Source organism: Mycena indigotica, assembly GCF_014461135.1.
Source record: "Mycena indigotica strain 171206Taipei chromosome Unknown Mind.scaff0002, whole genome shotgun sequence".
NCBI lineage: Eukaryota > Fungi > Basidiomycota > Agaricomycetes > Agaricales > Mycenaceae > Mycena > Mycena indigotica.
Window position 1 is genome coordinate 6,051,287 of NW_023503001.1, and position 27,339 is coordinate 6,078,625.

Below are 27,339 nucleotides of genomic sequence, written 5' to 3' on the forward strand. Positions count from 1 at the left end.
GTGCATCGTCGAGACAAGCGGGAGAGATAGGCCGTTCAAGAATTGTTGGGGCTGGTCTTTTAGCCAGAGCCACCATCAGACGTCTGCGAAGATGTTAGAACGAAGGACATAATTCACGGATATAAGAGGAGGAACCAAATGACCTATCATTTCCATCCTTCAGAGTCCCTCCTTCGAAGAGTCAGGGTATATATGCGCCAGCGCCGTCCAGTGTTAGGCAGGAACGGCTGTCGGTCCGAGTGGAAAGTTAATACTAACAGGACACCGTGCTGCTGGTGGAACACACCAAGCTCGCAGAGCATGAACACCGATTACGGTGTCTGGTGGTTGAGAGAGACGATTAACCTAGGGTAGGAAGACGAAGTCGCGATGCGCAGTGGAAGAGCAATAGAAGAAGGATTTGATTCTGGTCACACTGTGACTCAGCGCCGATCTTCCGTCGTCTTTTCATCATCCACGCATAAAGTACGCCGCCCAATTAGTTTGCTGGTGCTGCTGAATGTCGTCGTCCGATCTTCTGACATCAGAGCCTCGCAATGGTCCTCCCCTCCCATTCGAGATTTGGGGCGCTATCTTCGAATGTGTGTTCCTGGCCGCTCAAATTTCTGACGAGAATTGGGCATCGGGTCAGCTCATTCGCATGGACACGGTCTCCCGGAGCTCCTTATTCAGGATTAGCATGACTGCACACTATCCTCTGCGCATCGTTTGCAGTGCTTGGAACGCCGTAGTCCTCTCGACCGCCCCGCTGTGGACAACGATTACTGTTTATAGAGAAGATGAACGGGCGCCTGAAATTGCGCAAATGGCTGTGCTTCGACATCTGGAGTTGTCCAACGGCCATCCGCTTCGGGTCACCCTTTGGGGCCGATATGACTGGCGAGCCTCCGCCAGGAATGATCAATTCACGGCGCTGATCGACACCCTTTTCAGCCAGTCGGCGCGGTTTATCTCGCTAGAGCTCATCAGGACGGGGATTAACATACTAATAACACTTCCCTCCAACCTTTGCTCTCTGCAGTCTTTCGTCTGTTTGCAGGCCTCCCGTCGATTCCGTGATGAGAGCAATTTCTTGGCCGCGCTGAAGGCCGCGCCGTTGCGCCGCTTGCGCATCACGGTTTCAGAGCCTGTGGAGCCCGATATGCAGGCGATTCTGGACAACGTCGATTGGCGGAAGCTGGACTCCCTCGCATGTAGCAGCAGGCAAACACTTTTGCATTACTTGGCAAACCCTGCTAGTGGGCCGCCTGGGGTCGCTGGGGGAGTTAAATGCGTTGAGCTCTTTACACTTGTCGAATATACGGCCCACCAAGATCTAGTCATGTGCACAGCGCTCAGGCTAGAGGTGCTCAAGCTCGATGGCCGCAACAAAAACTGGCATCGCATGCTGGAGGCACTGGCGCCGCCTGCCCTCCAGTTACTCGCCATCTACAACAACTGCACCTTCCGGGGAAACCTACAAGTTGTTGGCCACCACCTTGCACAGCACTATGTAAGCGTAACAACGCTTGCGCTGCACTACATCGCTGATGTATCATCAACGAGCCTCGCGTGTCTGCTCGGCAACCTCCCCGCCCTCGCCGTGCTGGACCTCAAAGAGCGATCCCACCCGGTGTACCCTCTGCATGGCCACCATCTGCTTGCCCAACTGATGAACCTAGTTCCGCGCCTAAAGCGCAACACAGCGCCCAGCGAGTTGGCTTTTGCACGTCTGAAGGAGATCACATACGAGCTTGACGATCTGCCGCTGTCGTTGGCTCAAGATGGCGGAGGCCCGACATCCATGCAGCGCCAACTGCTATTGGACACTATCACTTCCTTCGTCGAGTACTGGGGCAACGTGCCCACTATCGAATCCGTCACGGTTGCCCAGAGGACATTTACCGTCCATGGGCTCGAACTGCGCAACCAGCTCGCGAATCATTCTGTGTTCCTGCAACAGCGCCGCAAGTGGGTGGAGGAGGGTCGGCTGGTGGTGGAAGTTGGGCTTACTTGAGTGAACTTGAACAGGTAAATGAAATTACGTACAGTGCTGTCTCCATTACTATGTATCCCAAAACAAGTCAATATGTCGCTCGAAGATTCAAACGGGTAATTCACACTAGGTGCCGGCTGATCGCCGTCTTCGACCTTGCTTTGATAGTTTTTCAACTTTCTTTCCTCCCTTGAGGTGTGAGTTGTGAGACATGTTGCATGACATAACTTGAACTTTTCACTCAACCACTTAGACTCCAAATGGGAATGCCGGCACTGTGGAAAATTTGGGTATTGTACTATTTTAATCAAGTGTCTGTGTTATGTGTTACATTGACTGAAAAACTCATTGTTAAAATCACCTTAAATCAGAAGAAAAATGTTTAGATCCAAAAATTCAAAACACTTGATCAAAATAGTATAATAGTAGGTGTGTTTGATCTGCAAGTCATAGTACACCTTGCAACTATCCAGATCACATCCTAATAGCAAGCCTTGTCTAATTGATCAAAAGCCCATTTTTTTGACATATCTCCTTGATTTTGGCCTTATAAACTATACATTGATGAGAGCTACATACCTATATAAAAATTTTCATCCAAATTCACCTAGGGGCGTTGGAAATCAGCTATTAAGATACCATGCAAAATAGGTTTTTGAGAATATCTTTTTTAAAAAAATGGGGAACTACTGCAGATTGAGAGACTGTGTTTGTTGGAGGTCTTAAAGGACCCTCTTGCTAGGGATGCTGCCTATTACCATAACGGCAATAGTCATTGACTTTGATGGTTTTGTGAAATCTGTGCAGAAGCGCTAACACAGAATCCAACTCAGCCAAAAGACCACTATAACCAGATGCTGGCTATATGCACTGCTACTATATATCTATATAGCTGGTACACACATTTTGCATGCATGTAACAGGATTTCTATGGCCACAGCTGTCAGAATCACAGCTGTTGAAAGCTTGCAGGACCAATGGCATAGCAATAGTAACAGGCCTATGTTATTCTCAGTCACGTGCTTCCCACATGTGCATTCCTCCTAGGGCACCTGTTCCCCATCGTCACATGCTGCATGTTGTGGACCCTTGGTGGCCCGACACCAGCGCTGGAGCAGACAGGCTGTGTCTTATCCATAACAGTTGTCACACTGTTGTTAAGTGAAAACCTCACAATTGTTAAATTGGACTCTGCTGTTGTTTGGTTATTTTAAGAGTCATTCCCAAAACGGCCATTTGCTGTCAATGACAGTCAGATCAAAACACCTCCCCACAGATATCTTCCTAACTGGCCATTCAGGACTCATGCTAGTTCTTAGATATGCACTGTATGTCACGGTTCGGGTCGGGCCGTCCGGGCCCGAACGGGCCCGCACGGGCCCGTATACCGCCGTCCTCCTGGACGTCCCCTCATTCTTCTAACCCCTCCTGTTCACATACCGTAGCGTATAAAAGTCGTACTTACAAGATGTAGTCGCTAGGCTAATATCGTCTATTCTCCGGGCGAATACCCATCTCTCGTGCTCCTCAGACCCCTTCGAAGTCGGACCCCCCGACGCCCCGATACGGCCCGAGCCCGACGCTGACAGAATATTAGCCTCCCCCACGAACGCAAGAAGCGCGACAAATGTCTACCGAGCACGACAGTACGATGGGCACCCCCGCAAGCCAGGGGGACGAACGTGCCCGATTCATGGCCCTGGGCCATAGCGAACAACAGGAGTTCCTGTTCGCCCATCTGTTCCGAACGAGTCAGGAGATGGAGCAACTCAAGGCGGAAAACACCGCCCTGACGATCGACAAGTGGTCCTCGAGGCCGAGCTGTCCCGAGTAAACGGGGAATACGCAGCTGTACAGCAGGGAGTCATGCAGAGCTACGATCTGCTCCGCCAAGCCAGAGAGGACTTGGCTCATCGGCCCCACGGGGAAATACACGAGTAACCGTCTCTCCCCTAAGGAGTTCACGGGCGACGCCAGCGAAGTAGACGCCTTCCTGGCCGATTGTTGGTTGGCCTTGAAGCCAACCCGAATGTTTATAACGATGAGGTGCGAAAGATTTCGTACGCACTCTCCTATATCAAAGGCGGGAACGCGGTCACGTGGAAGGAAAACGTCTCCCAAGCCATGAAGCTCCGTACCGCCGCAGCCTATACTACGTACGAAGGCTTCGAGAAAGCCTTCATCGCGGCCTTCCGCGGGGAAGCTCACGCCGAAATCGCGCAGCAGAAGATGGAAACCTTCGTCCAGACCAAAGACATGGACACGACTGTCAGACTGCGGGTCGGGCCGTGTGAGGACTTCTCCTAAGAACGCGCGCCTGGAACAGAACAGACGGATAGTCGGGCCCGCAAGTATGGCGGGCGGGGTAGATCGAAACCGAAAGGGCCCGTGAACTCGGTCCCTTGCCGTAGTCGGTGGTCGAAGGTTCGAATCGGGTCGTGTCGGGCCCGATGAGTCGATAACGTCTCCTCGCACGGAGTAAGGTAGTTCTTCAGACGATCTAAGCGATAGAGTACAGGGTACACTATCGCGCCTTATATACGCGGGCCCGCAAAGGGGGTGATCGGACACCCTGGCCTCTCCTCCTCCTCCTCGCTCCCGTTCCTGGCCGCAGAGGGGACGATCGCACATCCCTTGCGGGCCAGGTGCTACTCCTGACCTCCTAGCACTCCTCCCCATTCCCCTGGTGTCGAGTTGGGCTCGGCGACGGCTCGACGTCGTTCTCGGTCACGTGCTTCCCACGTGTGCGTTCCTCCTACTGGGGCGCATGTTCCCCGTCGTCACGTGCTGCGTGTTACGGGCCCGCAATGGCCCGACACGAGCGCCGGAGCGGACGGGCCGGGTCTTATCCGTGACAGCGACTAGTTATTTCACGGTCCTCGACTCTCTCAACAAAGTCGCGCACTACGACGACATTAACCTTATTCGCGTCGCCAAGAACTGTATGCTCCGGGGCGTTACCGAACGCGGTCTACCGAAAGGACACACTCCCCGACACCTACGAGGCCTGGAAGGCAGAGGCCATCAAGCAAGACGGCGCACGCCGCCGCTACCGCATTTTCGACGAAAGCCACAAGGTTAACCACCCTCGGGCCAAAACGCCCCCGACGGCGCCCGCCCCGCCAAGAGCGGGCTCAGCAACCGCAACCCGTTCAACGGGTGGGCCCGAAACGCAGCGATCAGCGCCACTGGACCGACCGTGGCCGCACCCCGAGGAAACGGGGCAACCACGGTCGCCGGACCCTCGACGGGGCCCGCGCCTATGGAGATCGACCGGGCCCAGGCCCCCGCTACGGCCCGCAGCACTCGCTGCTACAACTGCGGCCAGGAAGGACACATCAGTCGGATGTGCCCGAACCGGGCCGCATCGGCAAACCAGATCCAGGCTATCTTCTCCGAGTTTGTCAAAGATAACGCGGATAAAGCGGATTTTGGCGATCGTCGCGAGTGAAGCCTATGCCCCCCGACGTATACCACAAGTGTCTCTAGTTACAACCCGCATAATCGATATTCCGTGTTGCCAATCCAGAGATACGTGGGACCAGACGTAGAAACCAACCCCGAACAACAAACCCCGCAACCCACCGTTTCCGCCCGCAGAAAAAACCCGCATAAAACCAAACGAGACACTCCGAGGCCCGCTTGGGAAAAGTTGGCCCGCGGCCAGCGCCGAGAGACTTGTCGCGCAAATTCAAGACCAGCCCGAGAAGGCTCGTGCGAAACTACAACAGTGGATACATCCGGCCCGACGAGCCGAGAACGGGCCCGAACTAGAAGAATTCATACGAACGGGGTACGCCCCCGACGTAGCCGAAGCTTTGCGACAACTGCAAAATGCTCCCCCCTTTCGGAAAAGTGAAGGCACCACGGCTACGCGGGTAGCCGTCACCCTTCAAGGGATCAACGACCTCCGCGGGTACTCGGTTGACGCCCTCCTCGACAGTGGCGCCACCTCCGAGTTCATGCACAAACGGTTCACGGAGGACTCGCAACTGGAACTCGAAGCCCTACCGCACCCAGTCCCAGTGTACAACGCCGACGGGACGATCAACGCCGACGGGGCAATCACCCACGTCACCCGCTTACGAGTCACCATTCAGGATCACTCCGAACTTCTGACGTTCGCCATCACGGACACCGGGAATAGTGACGTGATCATCGGGCATCACTGGCTCAAGAAGCACAATCCCGTGATCGACTGGCGTGAAGGGGCGATCGCCTTCACCCGATGCCCGCCCGAGTGCAAGCGGGCCCGACTGCTGGAACAATGGGACGAAGAGGACAACGAACCCCTGGGCAAAGGGGATCGCCTCTTCGTCACGCGGATCTACGACGAAGGTTCGAACGCGCCCGCCCACATCCGGGCCATGCAGAGCGTGGCCACCAAACTGGCCGCCGCCGCCTACGCTGCCGAGAAGCCCCGAACCACCGAGGAGAGTGTACCCGTGTCACGGTTCGGGTCGGGCCGTCCGGGCCGTAAGGCCGCACGGGCCCGTATACCGTCGTCCTCCTGGACGCCCCCTCATTCTTCCAACCCCTTCCGTTCACCCCTACGACCCTACGCAGCGCCCATCCGATCCGCCCTGGGACCTGGCGCCCATCCGATCCATCCCTAATACCGTAGCGTATAAAAGTCGTACTTACAAGATGTAGTCGCTAGGCTAATATCGTCTATTCTCCGGGCGAATACCCATCTCTCGTGCTCCTCAGACCTCTTCGAAGTCGGACCCCCCGACGCCCCGATACGGCCCGAGCCCGACGCTGACAGAATATTAGCCTCCCCCACGAACGCAAGAAGCGCGACAAATGTCTACCGAGCACGACAGTACGATGGGCACCCCCGCAAGCCAGGGGGACGAACGTGCCCGATTCATGGCCCTGGGCCATAGCGAACAACAGGAGTTCCTGTTCGCCCATCTGTTCCGAACGAGTCAGGAGATGGAGCAACTCAAGGCGGAAAACACCGCCCTGACGAATCGACAAGTGGTCCTCGAGGCCGAGCTGTCCCGAGTAAACGGGGAATACGCAGCTGTACAGCAGGGAGTCATGCAGAGCTACGATCTGCTCCGCCAAGCCAGAGAGGACTTGGCTCATCGGCCCCACGGGGGAAACACACGAGTGACCGTCTCTCCCCCTAAGGAGTTCACGGGCGACGCCAGCGAAGTAGACGCCTTCCTGGCCGATTGTTGGTTGGCCTTCGAAGCCAACCCGAATGTTTATAACGACGAGGTACGAAAGATTTCGTACGCACTCTCCTACATCAAAGGAGGGAACGCGGTCACGTGGAAGGAAAACGTCTCCCAAGCCATGAAGCTCCGTACCGCCGCAGCTTATACTACGTACGAAGGCTTCGAGAAAGCCTTCATCGCGGCCTTCCGCGGGGAAGCTCACGCCGAAATCGCGCAGCAGAAGATGGAAACCTTCGTCCAGACCAAAGACATGGACGCAACTAGTTATTTCACGGTCCTCGACTCTCTCAACAAAGTCGCGCACTACGACGACGTCAACCTTATTCGCGTCGCCAAGAACTGTATGCTCCGGGGCGTTACGAACGCGGTCTACCGAAAAGACACGCTCCCCGACACCTACGAGGCCTGGAAGGCAGAGGCCATCAAGCAGGACGGCGCACTCCGCCGCTACCGCATTTTCGACGAAAGCCACAAGGTTAACCACCCTCGGGCCAAAACGCCCCCGACGGCACCCGCCCCCGCCAAGAGCGGGCTCAGCAACCGCAACCCGTTCAACGGGTGGGCCCGAAACGCAGCAATCAGCGCCGCCGGACCGACCGTGGCCGCACCCCGAGGAAACGGGGCAACCACGGTCGCCGGACCTTCGACGGGGCCCGCGCCTATGGAGATCGACCGGGCCCAGGCCCCCGCTACGGCCCGCAGCACTCGTTGCTACAACTGCGGCCAGGAAGGGCACATCAGTCGGATGTGCCCGAACCGGGCCGCATCGGCAAACCAGATCCGGGCTATCTTCTCCGAGTTTGTCAAGGATAACGCGGATAAAGCGGATTTTGGCGATCGTCGCGAGTGAAGCCTACGCCCTCGCCGACGTATACCACAAGTGTCTCTAGTTACAACCCGCATAATCGATATTCCGTGTTGCCAATCCAGAGATACGTGGGACCAGACGTAGAAACCAACCCCGAACAACAAACCCCGCAAACCACCGTTTCCGCCCGCAGGAAGAACCCGCACAAAACCATACGAGACACTCCAAGGCCCGCTTGGAAAAGTTGGCCCGCGGCCAGCGCCGAGAGGCTTGTCGCCCAAATTCGAGACCAGCCCGAGAAGGCTCGTGCGAAACTACAACAGTGGATACATCCGGCCCGCCGAGCCGAGAACGGGCCCGAACTAGAAGAGTTCATACGAACGGGGTACGCCCCCGACGTAGCCGAAGCCTTGCGACAACTGCAAGATGCTCCCCCCTTTCGGAAAAGTGAGGGCACCACGGCTACGCGGGTAGCCGTCACCCTTCAAGGGGTCAACGACCTCCGCGGGTACTCGGTTGACGCCCTCGTCGACAGTGGCGCCACCTCCGAGTTCATGCACAAACGGTTCGCGGAGGACTCGCAACTGGAACTCGAAGCCCTGCCGCACCCAGTCCCAGTGTACAACGCTGACGGGACGATCAACGCCGACGGGGCGATCACCCACGTCACCCGCTTACGAGTCACCATTCAGGATCACTCCAAACTTCTGACATTCGCCATCACGGACACCGGGAACAGTGACGTGATCATCGGGCATCACTGGCTCAAGAAGCACAACCCCGTGATCGACTGGCGTGAAGGGGCGATCGCCTTCACCCGATGCCCGCCCGAGTGCAAGCGGGCCCGATTGCTGGAACAATGGGACGAAGAGGACAACGAACCCCTGGGCAAAGGGGATCGCCTCTTCGTCACGAGGATCTACGACGAAGGTTCGAACACGCCCGCCCACATCCGGGCCATGCAGAGCGTGGCCACCAAACTGGCCGCCGCCGCCCACGCTGCCGAGAAGCCCCGAACCACCGAGGAGAGCGTACCCGCGCACTACCTCGAGGAATTCAAAGAGGTTTTCGAAAAACAGGACTTCGACAAACTCCCGGAACGGAGGAAGTGGGACCATGCCATTGAACTACACCCAGACGCCGAACCCGTCAAAGGGCGCTGCATTCCCCTATCAGGAGAGGAACAGAAAGAGCTTGACGCATTCATCAAGGAACATTTGGCAACCGGGCGGATTCGGCCCTCGAAATCCCCGTACGCATCCCCGTTCTTCTTCGTCAAGAAGAAGGACGGGAAATTACGGCCCGTACAGGACTACCGGAAGTTAAACGAGATCACCATCAAAAACCGATACCCGATACCGCTCATATCGGACATCATGCATAAATTACGTAACGCCCGGTGGTTCACCAAGCTCGACGTACGTTGGGGATACAACAACATCCGCATAAAAGAAGGCGACGAGGAGAAAGCCGCATTCATTACCAATCGGGGCCTATTCGAACCACTTGTGATGTTTTTCGGCCTCACCAACTCCCCGGCCACGTTCCAATCCATGATGAACGAATTGTTTTCCAACCTGATTTCCCAGGGTCGCGTGATCGTGTACCTGGACGACATCCTCATATACTCTAGCGATCTCTCCGAACATCGCGCAACGGTGAAAGAGGTCCTACAGATCCTGAAGGACAACCAATTGTACCTGAAACCGGACAAGTGCGACTTCGAGCGGAACGAAGTTGAATACCTCGGTGTGATCGTCGGGAATGGGCAACTTCGCATGGACCCGATCAAGGTCGCTGGCGTGCGCGAATGGCCCCGACCTCGTAACCTGCGAGAGGTTCAAAGCTTCCTGGGGTTCCTCAACTTCTACCGACGATTCATCAAAGACTTCGGCGTCAGACGCCAAGCCACTGACCCGGCTGACCCGAAAAGACAGCCCATGGAAATGGGGACCGGAAGAAGAGGAGGCCTTTCAGACCTTGATAGACCGGGTCACGGATGAACCCGTACTACACTTCCCTACGGATCACGGGGCATGGCGGGTCGAAGCGGACTCTTCCGATTTCGCCACCGGGGCCGTCCTTTCGCAAGAACAGGAGGGGAAGTGGGTCCCGATCGCATTCCTCTCCCGAGCTATGAACGACACCGAGCGCAACTACGACATCCACGACAAGGAGATGCTCGCTATCATGCGGGCCCTTACCGAGTGGCGACATTATCTTCAGAACGGGGGAGATAAGCCGTTCGAAATCTGGACCGACCACAAGAATCTGGAGTACTTCATGACGGCTAAGAAACTGAACCGGCGGCAGGCACGATGGTCTCTCGAACTGAGCGAGTATCACTTCTCCTTGCTACATAAACCGGGGAAAACGAACGGGCGGGCCGACGCGTTATCCCGACGAAACGGGTACGACAACGGAAAGGAAGATAACCAGGACATCGTCCTACTTCCTGCGGGGCTATTCAAGGAACACGCGATCCGCGCTATGCTGACACTAGAGCATACGGAGGGTGACGGGCTGATGGACTCGATCCGGCGGGCCGAATCGGCCACGGAGGAAAAGGTCCTCAAACTCTGGGAAGACGGAGAACCGGAAGGCTGGGAACAGCATGACGGCTTCAAGACTCGGAACGGACTGGTATACGTACCCCCGGCTATGGGACTGAGGCATCGGGTGCTACGGCAACACCATGACATCCCTATCATGGGACACCCGGGGTGGCATCGAACCCTCGAGCTGACGACCCGCAACTACTGGTGGCCGTCTATCCAGGCCGATTGCCAGGCATACGTACGGGCCTGCCCGTTGTGCCAACGAACGAAGATATTCCCGAGACGCCCCGTAGGGACCTTGGTCCCGAATAGCGTGCCGACTCGGGTATGGCAGCGCATATCAATTGATCTGATCGTTCAACTACCCGAATCCTCCGGGTACAACACAATTCTCGTAATCGCCGATCGACTGGGTAAAGGGATACGCGTACTCCCGTGCACGGGAAATATCTCCGGGGAAGGAGTCGCTCGACTGTACCGCGATCACGTCTGGAAAGATTACGGATTCCCAGAGGAAGTAACTAGCGACCGGGGCCAGCAGTTCATCGGGCATTTCATGAGCGACTTGAGCAAATTGCTGGGAATCAAGATTCGATCTTCATCGGCGTATCACCCACAGACGGACGGGCAAACAGAGCGTGCGAATATGGAGGTCGAGCAATACCTTCGAACATTCTGCAACTTCCAGCAGAGCGACTGGTCCGACTGGCTCTCCCTAGCAGAGTTCGCGTTTAATGACAAGGTTAACTCTTCAACGGGATTCTCGCCCTTCTTCCTCACGCTGGGATTCCACCCGAGAAAGGGGTCCGAGGCCCCGCAAGACGTCCCGACCGAGGCCGCTACGGTGTTTGCCGAACGAATGAAGGAAGCCCGGGCCGATGCGGCCGAAGCTATGAAAGAAGCCCAGGAAACGATGAAGAAATACTACGACCGAAAGCACTCTCCGGACCCGAATTACGCCGAAGGGGACAAAGTTTACCTCCAGGGGACGAATTTGACCAGCGATCGACCCTCAAAAAAACTGGATGACAAGAGGTTCGGGCCGTTCGAAGTTAAGCGCAAAGTGGGTAAAACATCCTATGAACTGGTGCTACCCCCAACTTGGCGCGTAAGCCCCGTATTCCACACGGCGCTATTACGACCCTGGAACCCCCTCGTAGCGGATCATCAACGGGCCGCCCCACCACCCCCGGCAGAAATGCGGGACGGCGAGCCTCACTACGAAGTTGAGGCCATTTCGCTCGTACGCAAGCAAGGACGACACCGCCTAAGGTACCTAATTCAGTGGAAAGGCTACCCTCGCGAAGAGTGGACGTGGGAATTGCGTGACAAACTGGAGGGCGCAGAAGAGGCACTCGAGGACTTTTATACTCTCAACCCGTTCGCGCCCCGCGAAGAACTCGTAAATGGCCGATGGAAAATCCGAAAGCAAGACCAGGGGACGCGGACCCATAGGGCGTCGAGGCGCCGCCCACAACGGAGGGGGTGATGTCACGGTTCGGGTCGGGCCGTCCGGGCCGTAAGGCCGCACGGGCCCGTATACCGTCGTCCTCCTGGACGCCCCCTCATTCTTCCAACCCCTTCCGTTCACCCCTACGACCCTACGCAGCGCCCATCCGATCCGCCCTGGGACCTGGCGCCCATCCAATCCATCCCTAATACCGTAGCGTATAAAAGTCGTACTTACAAGATGTAGTCGCTAGGCTAATATCGTCTATTCTCCGGGCGAATACCCATCTCTCGTGCTCCTCAGACCTCTTCGAAGTCGGACCCCCCGACGCCCCGATACGGCCCGAGCCCGACGCTGACAACCCGGCGCACTATCTTGAGGAATTCAAAGAGGTTTTCGAAAAACAGGACTTCGACAAACTCCCGGAACGGAGGAAGTGGGACCATGCCATTGAACTACACCCGGACGCCGAACCCGTCAAAGGGCGCTGCATTCCCCTATCAGGAGAGGAACAGAAAGAGCTCGACGCATTCATCAAGGAACATTTGGCAACCGGGCGGATTCGGCCCTCGAAATCCCCATACGCATCCCCGTTCTTCTTCGTCAAGAAGAAGGACGGGAAATTACGGCCCGTACAGGACTACCGGAAGCTAAACGAGATCACTATCAACCGATACCCAATACCACTCATATCGGACATCATGCATAAGTTATGTAACGCCCGGTGGTTCACCAAGCTCGACGTACGTTGGGGATACAACAATATCCGCATAAAGGAAGGCGACGAAGAGAAGGCCGCGTTCATCACCAATCGGGGCCTATTCGAACCACTCGTGATGTTTTTCGGCCTCACCAATTCCCCAGCCACGTTCCAATCCATGATGAACGAATTGTTTTCCAACCTGATCTCCCAGGGTCGCGTGATCGTGTACCTGGACGACATCCTCATATACTCTAGTGACCTCTCCGAACATCGCGCAACGGTGAAAGAGGTCCTACAGATCCTGAAGGACAACCAACTGTACCTGAAACCGGACAAGTGCGACTTCGAGCGGAACGAAGTCGAATACCTCGGTGTGATCGTCGGGAATGGGCAACTTCGCATGGACCCGATCAAGGTCGCTGGCGTGCGCGAATGGCCCCGACCTCGTAACCTGCGAGAGGTTCAAAGCTTCCTGGGATTCCTCAACTTCTACCGACGATTCATCAAAGACTTTCGGCGCGTACGCCAAGCCACTACCGGAGGAAGAGGAGGCCTGTCAGACCTTGATAGACCGGGTCACTGATGAACCCGTCCTACACTTCCCTACGGATCACCGGGGCATGGCGGGTCGAAGCGGACTCTTCCGACTTCGCCACCGGGGCTGTCCTTTCGCAAGAACAGGAGGGGAAGTGGGTGCCGATCGCATTCCTCTCCCGGGCCATGAACGACACCGAGCGCAACTTACGACATTCACGACAAAGAAATGCTCGCTATCATGCGGGCCCTCACCGAGTGGCGACATTATCTCCAGAACGGGGAGATAAGCCGTTTGAAATCTGGACCGACCACAAGAATCTGGAGTACTTCATGACGGCTAAGAAACTGAACCGGCGGCAGGCACGATGGTCTCTCGAACTGAGCGAGTATCACTTCTCCTTGCTACATAAACCGGGGAAAACGAGCGGGCGGGCCGACGCGTTATCCCGGACGAAACGGGTACGACAATGGGAAGGAGGATAACCAGGACATCGTTCTCCCGGCGGGGCTATTCAAGGAACACGCGATCCCGCTATGCTCACACTGGAGCATACGGAGGGCGACGGGCTGATGGACTCGATCCGGCGGGCCGGATCGGCCACGGAGGAAAAGGTCCTCAAACTCTGGGAAGACGGAGAACCGGAAGGCTGGGAACAGCATGACGGCTTCAAGACTCGAACGGACTGGTATATCGTACCCCCGGCTATGGGACTGAGGCATCGGGTGCTACGGCAACACCATGACATCCCTATCATGGGACACCGGGGTGGCATCGAACCCTCGAGCTGACGACCCGCAACTACTGGTGGCCGTCTATCCAGGCCGATTGCCAGGCATACGTACGGGCCTGCCCGTTGTGCCAACGAACGAAGATATTCCCGAGACGCCCCGTAGGGACCTTGGTCCCGAATAGCGTGCCGACTTCGGGTATGGCAGCGCATATCAATTGATCTGATCGTTCAACTACCCGAATCCTCCGGGTACAACACAATTCTCGTAATCGCCGATCGACTGGGTAAAGGGATACGCGTACTCCCGTGCACGGGAAATATCTCCGGGGAAGGAGTCGCTCGACTGTACCGCGATCACGTCTGGAAAGATTACGGATTCCCAGAGGAAGTAACTAGCGACCGGGGCCAGCAGTTCATCGGGCATTTCATGAGCGACTTGAGCAAATTGCTGGGAATCAAGATTCGATCTTCATCGGCGTATCACCCACAGACGGACGGGCAAACAGAGCGTGCGAATATGGAGGTCGAGCAATACCTTGAACATTCTGCAACTTCCAGCAGAGCGACTGGTCCGACTGGCTCTCCCTAGCAGAGTTCGCGTTTAATGACAAGGTTAACTCTTCAACGGGATTCTCGCCCTTCTTCCTCACGCTGGGATTCCACCCGAGAAAGGGGTCCGAGGCCCCGCAAGACGTCCCGACCGAGGCCGCTACGGTGTTTGCCGAACGAATGAAGGAAGCCCGGGCCGATGCGGCCGAAGCTATGAAAGAAGCCCAGGAAACGATGAAGAAATACTACGACCGAAAGCACTCTCCGGACCCGAATTACGCCGAAGGGGACAAAGTTTACCTCCAGGGGACGAATTTGACCAGCGATCGACCCTCAAAAAAACTGGATGACAAGAGGTTCGGGCCGTTCAAGTTAAGCGCAAAGTGGGTAAAACATCCTATGAACTGGTGCTACCCCCAACTTGGCGCGTAAGCCCCGTATTCCACACGGCGCTATTACGACCCTGGAACCCCCCCGTAGCGGATCATCAACGGGCCGCCCCACCACCCCCGGCAGAAATGCGGGACGGCGAGCCTCACTACGGTTGAGGCCATTTCGCCGTGACGCAAGCAAGGACGACACCGCCTAAGGTACCTAATTCAGTGGAAAGGCTACCCTCGCGAAGAGTGGACGTGGGAATTGCGTGACAAGCTGGAGGGCGCAGAAGAGGCACTCGAGGACTTTTATACTCTCAACCCGTTCGCGCCCCGCGAAGAACTCGTAAATGGCCGATGGAAAATCCGAAAGCAAGACCAGGGGACGCGGACCCATAGGGCGTCGAGGCGCCGCCCACAACGGAGGGGGTGATGTCACGGTTCGGGTCGGGCCGTAAGGCCGCACGGGCCCGTATACCGTCGTCCTCCTGGACGCCCCCTCATTCTTCCAACCCCTTCCGTTCACCCCTACGACCCTACGCAGCGCCCATCCGATCCGCCCTGGGACCTGGCGCCCATCCGATCCATCCCTAATACCGTAGCGTATAAAAGTCGTACTTACAAGATGTAGTCGCTAGGCTAATATCGTCTATTCTCCGGGCGAATACCCATCTCTCGTGCTCCTCAGACCCCTTCGAAGTCGGACCCCCCGACGCCCCGATACGGCCCGAGCCCGACGCTGACACTGTACCTATGAAACAAACAAAAAATGGTGGTTTTCTATATATGTGTTCCAAAATGCGGCTTATCACTGGGACATTGGGTAAAGAACTAATGAATTATAACTTACTATTAGACCCTGCAGGTTAACCCTGAAAGGGTCCGGGTTTGGCAAGATTTGGAAATTGTTGGACCCTGACCTTGACCCTGATAGACCCTACCCTGAAATGCTGCAAGTCAACCCTGACCCTTGCTCTACCCTAGATTGACAATCACATGGTCAAGTAATCAGCAGATGAGATACCATAAGTATGAGACCAAGTTTAAGTACAGATAGAGGTGGCTTGAGAGTGCTATTATGTAATGAATAGACTTATAATTTTTTTTCCAAGTTTCAAGGGCTGAATGTGGGGTTTGGGATGCTAAGAGTCACAAATCAGTGGCCAGATATAATGGTAATCTACTGATAAGAAGGCTGAGTGTCAAACCCTGGGTTCAAGAAATATTTTTCTTTGCCTTTTAAACCTTTTATTTTGGCCCTGGTTGACAAGGCAAGACAAGAAGGAGATAAGATGGACAATAAGATGGTGATTGGATCATCAGATGTCGATGCTGATGTTGATTGACAGTGTGGAGTTAGACATGAGGCAGACAGCACAATGAAGGCATAGCTAAAGTATGATGTTATTGCCTCTCATATTAGGCATGGTAAACACATGGTAGTAGTGTATATAAGTAAAGTAGATTTTGTCTTGTACCCCAGTCTTCGAATTCCCTCATCTTTACAATATCTTTTCACAGTGCTTCTTGCTAGCCTTCACTGGCCAACTGGCATCCTTTGATTTGGTGTTGTTTGTGACACTGAGACTGTAAGTACAGTTTTATACATAACTGTCAGGGGAACCTCCCTTTCGGCCCCCCAAAGACGTCTCCGATTCCGGTCCGATTCTGGTTCCGACTCCAGTCTGACCCTCCATCTCGCCCGCACAATCACCGATCCGTCAACGCCCTTCCAACAGTCGCCCTGGGACCTTGCCTGCAATGCCGCCCAAGCCTTCTGTGCCTGACAGCAGCAGCTACAGACAAGCAGTATATAGTCAGCTACCTAGCAGGCGGACCCTCAGAGTTTCTTCTCTTTGGATCCTCCCCTGCTAGGTCAGCTCCATTTGTATTCGCTTACCAATGTTCACACTTTGAATCCTCCCCTGCTAGGACCTTGATCTCAGGCCTCCGGGTTTGCCCTTACAATAACATTGTAAATGATCATGTGATGTGACAGTCGTGACCAATCACCAGTCAGTGACTGGTCTGTGCACATAGCACTGTACTTGAGTAGTTGGCCATGGGGCTGTTTCCCTGGCTTTGTGAGGGGAAGAGGGTCCAAGTGCCAAGTTGATACCAGGGGAACAGTCCCAGGGCCAACTACTTAAGTACAGGGCTATCTGCACATGGACCAGTCATGTGATCAGTCACAGCTGGCACATCACATGATCCCCTTACAGGCTTTAGTGCACCTAGACCCTCTTCCCCTGGCAGGCTGGTGCTAAGGACTTAAGACAAAAACTAGTCCAGATTCTCAGACCAAAGGATTTGGTTCATCTTGATATCTGAAGCATATTAGACTAAATATATAAGCTAAACATTCACATTTATGTAAACATACATAATCACACTCAATTTGAAATTTAGAAGATGAATTCTAATTGCCAAACCCTGGGTTTAAGAAACCTATTTTTTTTACCTTTTAAACATTTTATTCTATCCCTGGTTGATAAGCTAAGACAAGGAGAACATGAGATAGACAATAAGATCATGATTGGATCATCAGATGTCAATGCTAATGATGATTGACAGCATGGAGTTGGACATATAAGGCAAACAGCATATTTGCAATCTGCCACAAAAAAGTCCAGCTTTAGGCTGCTTTTTTTTCACCAAAACCCCAATGTGACTGCAGTTTGCCTGGAAATAAGACATAATTTAGATATCTAATAATCCATTAGTCTAAATTAGTTTCTGTATATTAAAATTGAAGGCCATTAAAGAGTAATATGTGGGGATTATTTCATGCTATACCAGCTTTCTAGAATTGTGTCCTATACCTTCACAAATACTTATCTGCTTGCATTATTCTGTGTACTTGAACTAGTACTGAGCTCCACTGCTACTCTCATATTTGCATTGTGCATCAGATATAACTTTGATGTTTCAAGTTCCTTTTAGATTACAATAATACTACTATTTTTTTTGTACTATATACTATTAAATTATTAGGAGAGGATATGCATATACAGACTATGTAGAATAACTTATACATCTATATACATTACCACTGAGTTGCAAAGTTCTCTGACCTGGCTGCAAGTATCCAGGTAAATATTTGTTTACACAACAGATACATATAGTAATTGTAAATCTAGTATAAATTAATGCATATTCAACTTGGCATGTCTACTTATAGGAAAGTAGCTACAGTATATACAGAAGGTTTCTTAACCTAATTCATCTCTCTCTAGTCATAATTACTGTAGTGTAAAGATAAGAAGTCTAAGTATGTAAGTTTATCATATTTTCAAGTTTCTGTAAACAGGCATATAAAATCTCTAATAAGTTTGCCAAATATTATCATTAGGGTCCAATGAATCCTTTCTCTACAAACTTGCATTTTTATGAAGACAATACAGCTCTTGCAATGTAATTTTTCGATATAATTCTGATATAACCAGGTAAGCACATAATGGAAAATTTCCAAACTTGGGATATTTAGAGATATCATGAAAATATATCTACACACCAATTTTCATTTGAATCTACCATCATCTTATTGCACAGTAGCAGAATAAAGATTTTATATCATAGTGAAGTTGCAGATCACGAGTATCTAGCCCGAATTGGGTAGGCTTTAGGTCAAAATTTGGGTCCGAATTTTTGCCAAGGTTCCTGACTCTGATGGCTTACGAGCAGCTAAATTTTACGATCATTACATTCCATGACACAACTAGCTGACAAAGTACAGAGAGGCGGTGTATGTTGCTCCGAGGTTTCTACGAAGGTTTTTGGTCAGTGCCTTCGTGTTAGTTTGTCTTTGTTTGTCTGATCTACATTACATCATCATGTACAGTAGTCACCGGGCAGGGACCTTGCCAAAGCAAGGTTATCGTAGCTCCTGCCCAGCACCGAAGACATGAACTCCCTGCTGAATAGCCTACAAGCTGCTTAATACACACCCATTCAACCATCGACTGCGCATGACCATCGGTGTCCTCCAGCTCGAACTTGAAATATGATCAAGAGATGGACAGAAGTCATCCCTGTGGGCCTGGGATCATACCTGCTGCCGCGGCGAGACTGGTTTAGGATTCTTGAGTTTGGTTCCTCGTCAAATTCGGACTTATCACTTGTCATTCTCTGCGTAGACAATACTGCATACCAACATACAATTACATTTAATTCAGGATTCATCTAGCACAAACTCAGGCAGCAGGTGGCGCAAAGCGCACATCGCATCTGACATAGTTGTGGTACAACTCGTCGCTCGTGAGTAGCGTGTCCTCTCCGTCCTTGTTAGCAGGATCGAGGAATGCCGCTAGAGGCTAGAGTACAAATAAGCAATCAAGCGTGTCGCGGAAAGGTAGGGCCACATACGTCATGGAACTCAAGGAACGCAGCACCTGAGTTGGATTGAGTAGATGTCTTGGGAAAAAAAACTGCGGACAACGCACTTCCGGCTCCGTAAGAGTCTCCTTTGCCCCGTTCACCCGATCCGCCATGGATTTTCTTGCGCGCGCCTTTTGACGCGTCGGTCCAGGCAAACGAGTAGAACATGACGCCACCCTCTGTAGCAGCGGGGTGAGAATTGTTTGGTCAAGCTCGCAAGAGGGACACGCATACGATTGGAGTCGAAGACGAGTTTCAACCCTGATTTTGCGGAGCTTAGCTCCACAACAGGCTCGAGCCTCTGACTCTTGCTCTTCAGTAGGTCTCCCAGCAGATCAATTTCGCCGGACTCCAACACACTGACGGGCAGCCGAGTAGGAACGGTCTCGTATGCCTTCTGGCCAAACTTGTAGTAGTCGTCATAGCCCATTTTGGGGTATCCATCGCCGATGAGCTTAGCGCTGTGGTCGTGCACAGTGCCAGGGGAGGGCAAGAAGCCTATGGAAAGACTGTCTGAATCGCGGTTGGCAATGTGGGTGGACTTGATAGTCAGCGTGTGGGTCTTGACAGTGAGTGCATCGTCGCCTGTCTGATTCTCCTTCTGCGAGGCTTCCAGGTTGAAGCCCCAATGCTGGAAGGCGTGAGCATATACTGCGGGCAGCGATGGGCAGACCACACCTGAGTAAGATTGACCGGCGTAACAGCTTTCGTGGTCGATTTGAGTTTGGCGCGGTAGACGAGCACGACGCTCCCCAAATCGTACTCCTTTGCTCCCGACTCAGTCTCTTCAGGCGCAACAAGGGCGACAAGGGCCTCCGTAACCAGCGTTCCGGGAAATCCTTGGTCGCCATCAGGGGAAATGAGCCGGAAGAAGGCATGCGAGCCTCCTTCTTTCGCGACGTGAGCCAACTCTTTCTGGGTGAAGAGTGTTGGAGGGTCGGAAGCATTAAGCTGCGTCCACTCTACAGCATCGAAGCCTGTGGGTCCTCCATGGAGAGATACACGGCTGCCCTCTTTGAGAAATCAACGATTTGGCCAAGAAAACAAGATGCAGGGGGCGCACCGTTGAGGATAGCGGTCATCTCCCCGCTTACACCTTTCCTCTCGAACTTGTGTGTTCCCACTTCCACCCGGTTGGAGTACCGGCCAACGACAGAGTTGGTGTACTTCTGGAAGGCATGGTCGGCGGGTGATTCTGGCCCGATAACGATATCGTGTGTCTATTACGCTAGTCAAGCTAGGAGAGAGTGTTGGAATCGACGCACTCGACCGTCGGCCTGGACGATAAGGCGGTGGATCGTCAGCCCATGAGGAAGCACCTGGAAAACATCAGAGTTGATTTCAATCCGAGCTGAAAGCGCAATGAACTTCGAGGGCCAAGGCCGGAGTGAGGGACGAGAGGGTAAGTAAGACGGGGGTGTATTCGGAGCTCGACATGATGGTTGGTCCCAAGAGAACAAGCCACCCTGGCGGTGGTTTTGGAGCGGTCCATGGTCATGGGTTTCCGGGATTGATCCGGAGTGTCACCACACGTGATGTGACACTCGTGGTTCAGTCGCGTTTTAACGATTCGACGAAGAATGAGATTCAAGAGCGGAGACCCTGGGTCCTACGACTGTTACATGTGGCGCAATTTTAAGTCTCCCAGGCCCTCACACATTGGGGTTTTGGTGAAAAAAAGCGGCCGGAAGCTGGGCTTATTTGTGGCAGATACAGGCCCAAATAACTGGGGCCAATTGTTACGGCCCGGATTTGGGTGCACGTGACTCGGAAATCACCAAATAAGGTAATTTCCGAGTCACGTGGGCGGAAATCCGCGGCCTTAATTTAAATCCAATCGGCTGACCACATTTGGCGCCGGTTTTCCCACAAATAAGTCCTGCTTCGGGAGGACCCCCGAAAATACGGTGTTAACTTGGGTACAGATTCGGACACAATTGGGTCCAAAAGTGCCGATCACTTTGGCACCTCGTGCGGACAAATTTGGTCAAGAGTCGGTCCCAGTTTGTGACCAAGTCCGGACAAATTTGCCGGCCGCCAGAGCGGCGAAGCGGTGACGGACACCCGAACGTAGTCCCTCCGACCGGGTCTGCCATCAAACAGCAGCGCGTGCTTGCATGTCTGCGGAGTGGCCAGCAAACATCACGGAGGCTGCCCAACACATTGCTGGGTGCTTTTGGGCTGCCGGGGTTGTTGTTGTCGCTGTTTGCCAACACATATCGGGCACCGGCTACGGCTGGCCCGGTATCCCAGTTTGGGTCCTGTCAATGGGCAAGTTTGACAGCCGCCCAGCCCGGTTGCTCCGAGGGTCGCCCCCTGAGTCCCTCGTGGCCCCCTAGCCTAGTGGTTTTCGCTCGCTGCATCCTGCGACGATCTCTTGATCGATTTTCGCTGTTTCATGCGTTTCCGCCTGAATTCACGCGACGTTGATCCCATCAGCGATTTGATGCCGCCAGGAACTTTCATACATGTTCGGACAAATTGTGCCCAAATTTGGCCTCTTGTTCGGACAAAATTGGCCTTCGGAGGTATCAAAGTCCCAACCGTATTTTCGGGGGTCCTGCTTCGGGCCCCCGTTTTTGCGCAAATCCCCGATGTGTCAATCAAGTTGCGAAGACTAGATGTACTTATGATTATGATTATGCAACTGCATTTCGAAAGCAAAGTATTCCGGAAGAATCGGATGTACACTAGTCATCGATAAGGGTTTGTTTCCCGGGCCGCCGGCGACAATTAGCGGAGCCCCCGGGCCGGCCCGAAGAAAGAAAATTGAGACAAGACACGCTGAGGCTAACTTGAAGTTGAAGCTCCCAAGTCAGAACTTGGACCGGAACAGTTGAGATCTACTTATATCAATATTAGGCCAGGACAAAATCCAACTTGAAAGCTGTTACTTAATCAAGGTCATTAGCTCAATACTACGAGGTGTATTTTATGAAGGCATTTATCGCTGTTTAATCGAATGTTGGGATCAAAGTTGGAAGTTGGAAGTCTCAACTTTTGTGTGACATGCAGGGCAGGTGTAGTTGGTACTCAGAAGTTGAAGGCCATACAAATAGAAGTCTAACTATAATTCATTTTCACCTATAGTGCCCGCTTATCCCCTCTAGTTAGAGGGGCAAGGGGGGGGGGGGGGTTCTCCCTCTAACTAGAGGGGTTTAACGCGATTGCCTATGCTTTCTTAAACTTCCTTGTAAGTGTTAGTAGACATCCTGCTCAGCGGAGGCCCAAGTCCTCAGAGGTTAGTGGACTCATCATGAGTGTTGGTGACACCACACTCGCGGCTATCTTCCTCAGCCATCAAACCTCTTTCCAGCTGTGATCCCGACACTACCCGACCCCCGCCCACTGTCCCGATCTGATGGCGCATCAAAAGATCAAAGTTGTGTGCTTCATTTAGATAAGCCTAGATGTATCAATAAAAATTGAATATCTAAAATATTAAGGAAGATATAAGACTTTTGATCTAATGATCTGCGATCATAAAATCAAAATTGTAAAGAAGGTAATTCTAGCCAGTAATGTAAAGAAATCAAGTTGAAATTCATTCTCTCTAATAAAATATAGGCTTATGATGTATGTAATATGTTCACTGAAGTTAGTGGACAACATATGTATATAGATAGGTATATAGGAAGTTTCTGGACGTATATCCATACTATAGGTTATTATGACTATTCATATACCATATTGAAGCCCTTTCATAATGATTTCATTGTGTAGTTATCTACTAACTTTTCTAGACACGGGCTACAAGTTGGTAGACAGATGTCATATATAGTAGTAGGTAGGGTAGGTTCATATATGCTACTAAATGATCCAGATATTAGATACTAAATTTAATGAGGTATAATGAGATTATAGATTCTATAATGCCTTTCCCTCTCTAAAATACCATAGAAATAGCTACTGCCACTACTATGAGTATGCTTTCTTGAGTCCATAACTAACTCTATCATGCAGGCACTATATGTAGTAGCAGTTCATGAGATGTGGCATATCATAGTATCTTCACTGAAGGTGTCCACTAACTTCCTAGATACAGAAGTTAGTGGACACCCAGTCTATATTAATCAGTAGGTATAGGTTATGTACTCTACTAGATATCTTGGATATCATGTACAAGATGAGATATGATGATGTACTATCCCCACTGTATCATAGTGGCCCAACTTGGCTAGTGTGTCCACTAACTTCCAGGGTACAGAAGTTAGTGGACACTCAACTCAGTATATTAATCAGTATGTACAGAGATACCCTAGCAGATACCTTGAATATCATGTACATGATGATATATGATGGTGTACTATCCCCACTGTATCATAGTAGCCCAACTTGGCTACTGTGTCCACTAACTTCCAGGGTACAGAAGTTAGTGGACACTCAGTATATTAATTGGTCTATACTGGGGTATGTACCTGGCCAGATACTTGGTGTATAGGATAGTATATGGTTGTGTACTACGCTACTGTATCATAGTATCCCAACTGGAGGTGTCCACTAACTTCCTAGGTAAGGTGTCCACTAACTTCCATACCTAGGAAGTTAGTGGATACCTAGGAAGTTAGTGGACACCTCGGAAGTTAGTGGACACCTTACCTAGGAAGTTAGTGGACACCTCAGTATATTAATTGGTGTGTGGAGGGGTGTGTACTTTACCACATACCTTGGTATACAATTGGTGTACAGGATGGTATATGGCTGTATACTACCCACTGTATTATAGTATCCCAACTGGAGGTGTCCACTAACTTTAGTACCTAGTGTCCACTAACTTCCATACCCTAGAAGTTAGTGGACACCCAGTCTATATCAATTAGTATGTATAGGGTGTGTACTCTACCAAATACCTGGAATATGATGTACGGGATGATATATGGCGGTATACTCTCCCCACTGTATCATATGGCCCAACTTGGCTAGTGTGTCCACTAACTTCTATACCCCTAACTTCTATACCCCGGAAGTTAGTGGACACCGGCTGTATGCTTCAGGCTATATACATCTATTAAATCCTGTGAGTTTCTCCTGAGGATAAATATAGTATTGCTCACAATGACTTTTGAAAGTTAGTAGAACCAATTAGCAGTGCATAAATAATTCTGTAAAGCTCAAGATGTACTCTCAGGTTGGAAGTCCTAAGTGTATCATATACATCTAAGTCAATTGTGATTTTGTTGAGAAACTGGGTGCATGATTTTATTTGGAATTAGATTTGACCCAGTATTGCTCCTGTTATTGACCCATTGATGTGCAATGATATTTTTTTAGTGGACGCTAAACTAATTACTAGCGATCCGGTCGCGGAACTCGTTCACCGACTCCATGGCGGAACGGACTCTGGGTTCGAAGCCCATGCGCGGCAGCCGTCCCGTGTCCGTCATGAAGGGGACCTGCTGCGTGGAGGAGTGAACATGGTTGTTGTAGGCGAACTCCGCGGCCGGAATCAGCTCATCCCAGTCGTCCTGCTGATAGTTGGTGAAGATCCGCAGGTACTGCTCTAACTCCTGGTTGACGCGCTCTGTCTGACTGTCCGTCTGTGGATGATACACGGTGGACGTGGCAGGCTTGATGCCGATTAGACGCCAAAGTTCTCGGGTGAAGTCTACGATGAACTGTGAGCCGCGGTAGGCAGCTGCTATAGCTACTTCTATGCAAAAGATGTGGACAATTGTCCATGGGTATAATGCAAAAGATGTGGACAATGGCTTTTAAGTTACAAATATTACATTTATTGAAAGAGTAATTAATTATTTGAGAGGCTTGTAGAGCCCTATTAGTGATGGGATCAATGCCTTTTATATATTGTTTATAATGTGGAACCATTTTTCATAGAGATCAATTGTTTTGATGATTGGATGGTGTTACATCAATGTGACATGTGATTACATCAATTTCCTTGCCCTGTATTGCAGACTGTTCCAAACTATATTACGAATCATCGGCCTGAAGAAAAGGTGATTTCTATTGCCATATATGGTATTAGCTTAGTCATATCTATCAATTTGGCTCTTTAATTTAACATTTACTTTCCAGGCTTGTGACTCCTGGACAACTGTCCACATCTTTTGCATTACAGCTGTGGACAACTGTCCATATCTTTCCTGAAAGATGGGGTATATGGGGTGCGACTTCATCGTAGAGCTTCCCGAAGCCCATGGGTACGACGCGATCATGGTCGTCGTTGACACCCTCGGAAAGCGCGCCCACTTCTCGGAGTGTCATACAACGGTCGATGCAGTAGGAGCAGCCCGCCTCTACTACCGGAACGTCTGGCGCATGGGACTCCGGAGAAGTACGTCTCCTACCGCACCCCATATACCCCATCTTTCAGGAAAGATATGGACAGTTGTCCACAGCTGTAATGCAAAAGATGTGGACAGTTGTCCAGGAGTCACAAGCCTGGAAAGTAAATGTTAAATTAAAGAGCCAAATTGATAGATATGACTAAGCTAATACCATATATGGCAATAGAAATCACCTTTTCTTCAGGCCGATGATTCGTAATATAGTTTGGAACAGTCTGCAATACAGGGCAAGGAAATTGATGTAATCACATGTCACATTGATGTAACACCATCCAATCATCAAAACAATTGATCTCTATGAAAAATGGTTCCACATTATAAACAATATATAAAAGGCATTGATCCCATCACTAATAGGGCTCTACAAGCCTCTCAAATAATTAATTACTCTTTCAATAAATGTAATATTTGTAACTTGAAAGCCATTGTCCACATCTTTTGCATTATACCCATGGACAATTGTCCACATCTTTTGCATAGAAGTAGCTATAGCAGCTGCTTATGGTCAGTCCAAATCTCAACAGGGTGCGCGGCGCCCTTGAGGAAGTGTCTATACTCCTCGAGTGCGCGGATGATCGCGAGCATCTCCTTGTCGTGGATTTCGTACTTGCGCTGGACATCATTTAAGCTTTTGGAATAGAATACTACAGGGTGCCACTTCCTGTCCGGGGCAGATTGTGAAAGAACCGCCCCCATCGCATAATCAGAGCTGTCCACCTCCAGTCGGAAGGGCTGTGCGTCGTCCGGAATCGCCAGAACTGGTTCTGAGGTGACCGCGTCCTTGATCGCTTGGAACGCGGAGGCCTCTGCGTCGCCCCAAGTCCATTGCTGCTCCTTCTTGGTGAGCACGAAAAGTGGGCGCACAAGGGTCGAGAAGTCCCGAATGAACCTGCGGTAGAAATTAGCAAACCCAAGGAACTGCTGAATGTCCTTCTTGTTTTCCGGAGTCGGCCAAGCGGAGATGCCTGCGACCTTGACGGGGTCCATTTCGACGTAGTTGTGGGAGATGATGACTCCGAGGTACTCGATTGACGATTTTTCAAAGTCGCACTTCTCCGCTCAAAGGTACAACTTGTGCTCTCAGAGTCGCCGTAAGACCTCCTAAATGATCTGCTGGTGTTTCTGGAGGTCGGAATAGGCAATTAGGATGTCGTCAAGGTAGATCATGACATCTCCGGAGAGGATGAGGTCCTGAAAAATGTCGTTCATCATTGTTTGGAACGTTGCGGGAGAGTTTGTTAGGCCGAAATACATCACCAAGGGCCCAAACAGGCCTCGGTTAGTCCGGAAAGCCGCTTTCTACTCGTCACCTTCCTTGATCCGGAAGCCCCAACGGACATCGAGTTTGGTAAGATAACGAGCGCCTTCGAACCCAGGATGTGCACCCAGTTTTACTAATAAAACTGTGGCTACTGGTGAAGGGCTGTACTCATAAAACCTGGGGGAGCTCATGCCAGCCATGGCCGGAGTATTGTGACAAAAAATGTGACATTCAATCAATTGTGAATATCTCAATGAGTTTGACAGCTATGACTAAGCTATTACCAGATATGGAAAGGCAAATCACTATTTTTTCAGGCCGAAGACCCGGATAAACATCTAGGTAGACCTGTGATCTAGGGCAAAGGTATACATCCTAATTAGGCTAAAATTGATGTATCCTGACATAGCTATCAATGATACTGATGTCCATCAAAAATCGTTCCACAATGATCACCTTATCTTAATGCCATCAATCCCATCATCAATATTATGATCTAACACCCAAAAATGAATAAAA

General features: G+C 51.6%; 2 protein-coding genes across 2 annotated transcripts; one reads left to right on the top strand and one right to left on the bottom strand.

Annotated features, from left to right (window-relative positions):
- Positions 1–499: 499 nt before the first annotated feature.
- Positions 500–1,996, top strand: MIND_00288900 (uncharacterized protein; the record flags this gene model as incomplete). The annotated part of the gene is made up of 1 exon (XM_037359752.1): positions 500–1,996. The coding sequence occupies one exon, from the start codon at positions 500–502 to the stop codon at positions 1,994–1,996; it is 1,497 nt and encodes a 498-aa protein (XP_037224847.1).
- A 17,071-nt stretch (positions 1,997–19,067) lies between these two features.
- Positions 19,068–20,688, bottom strand: MIND_00289000 (uncharacterized protein; the record flags this gene model as incomplete). Its single annotated transcript, XM_037359753.1, has 8 exons — positions 19,068–19,187; positions 19,240–19,265; positions 19,317–19,430; positions 19,486–19,882; positions 19,930–20,264; positions 20,315–20,471; positions 20,517–20,570; positions 20,620–20,688. 8 exons carry the CDS (start codon positions 20,686–20,688, stop codon positions 19,068–19,070), a joined length of 1,272 nt encoding a protein of 423 aa, XP_037224848.1.
- Between the last annotated feature and the right edge of the window lie 6,651 nt (positions 20,689–27,339).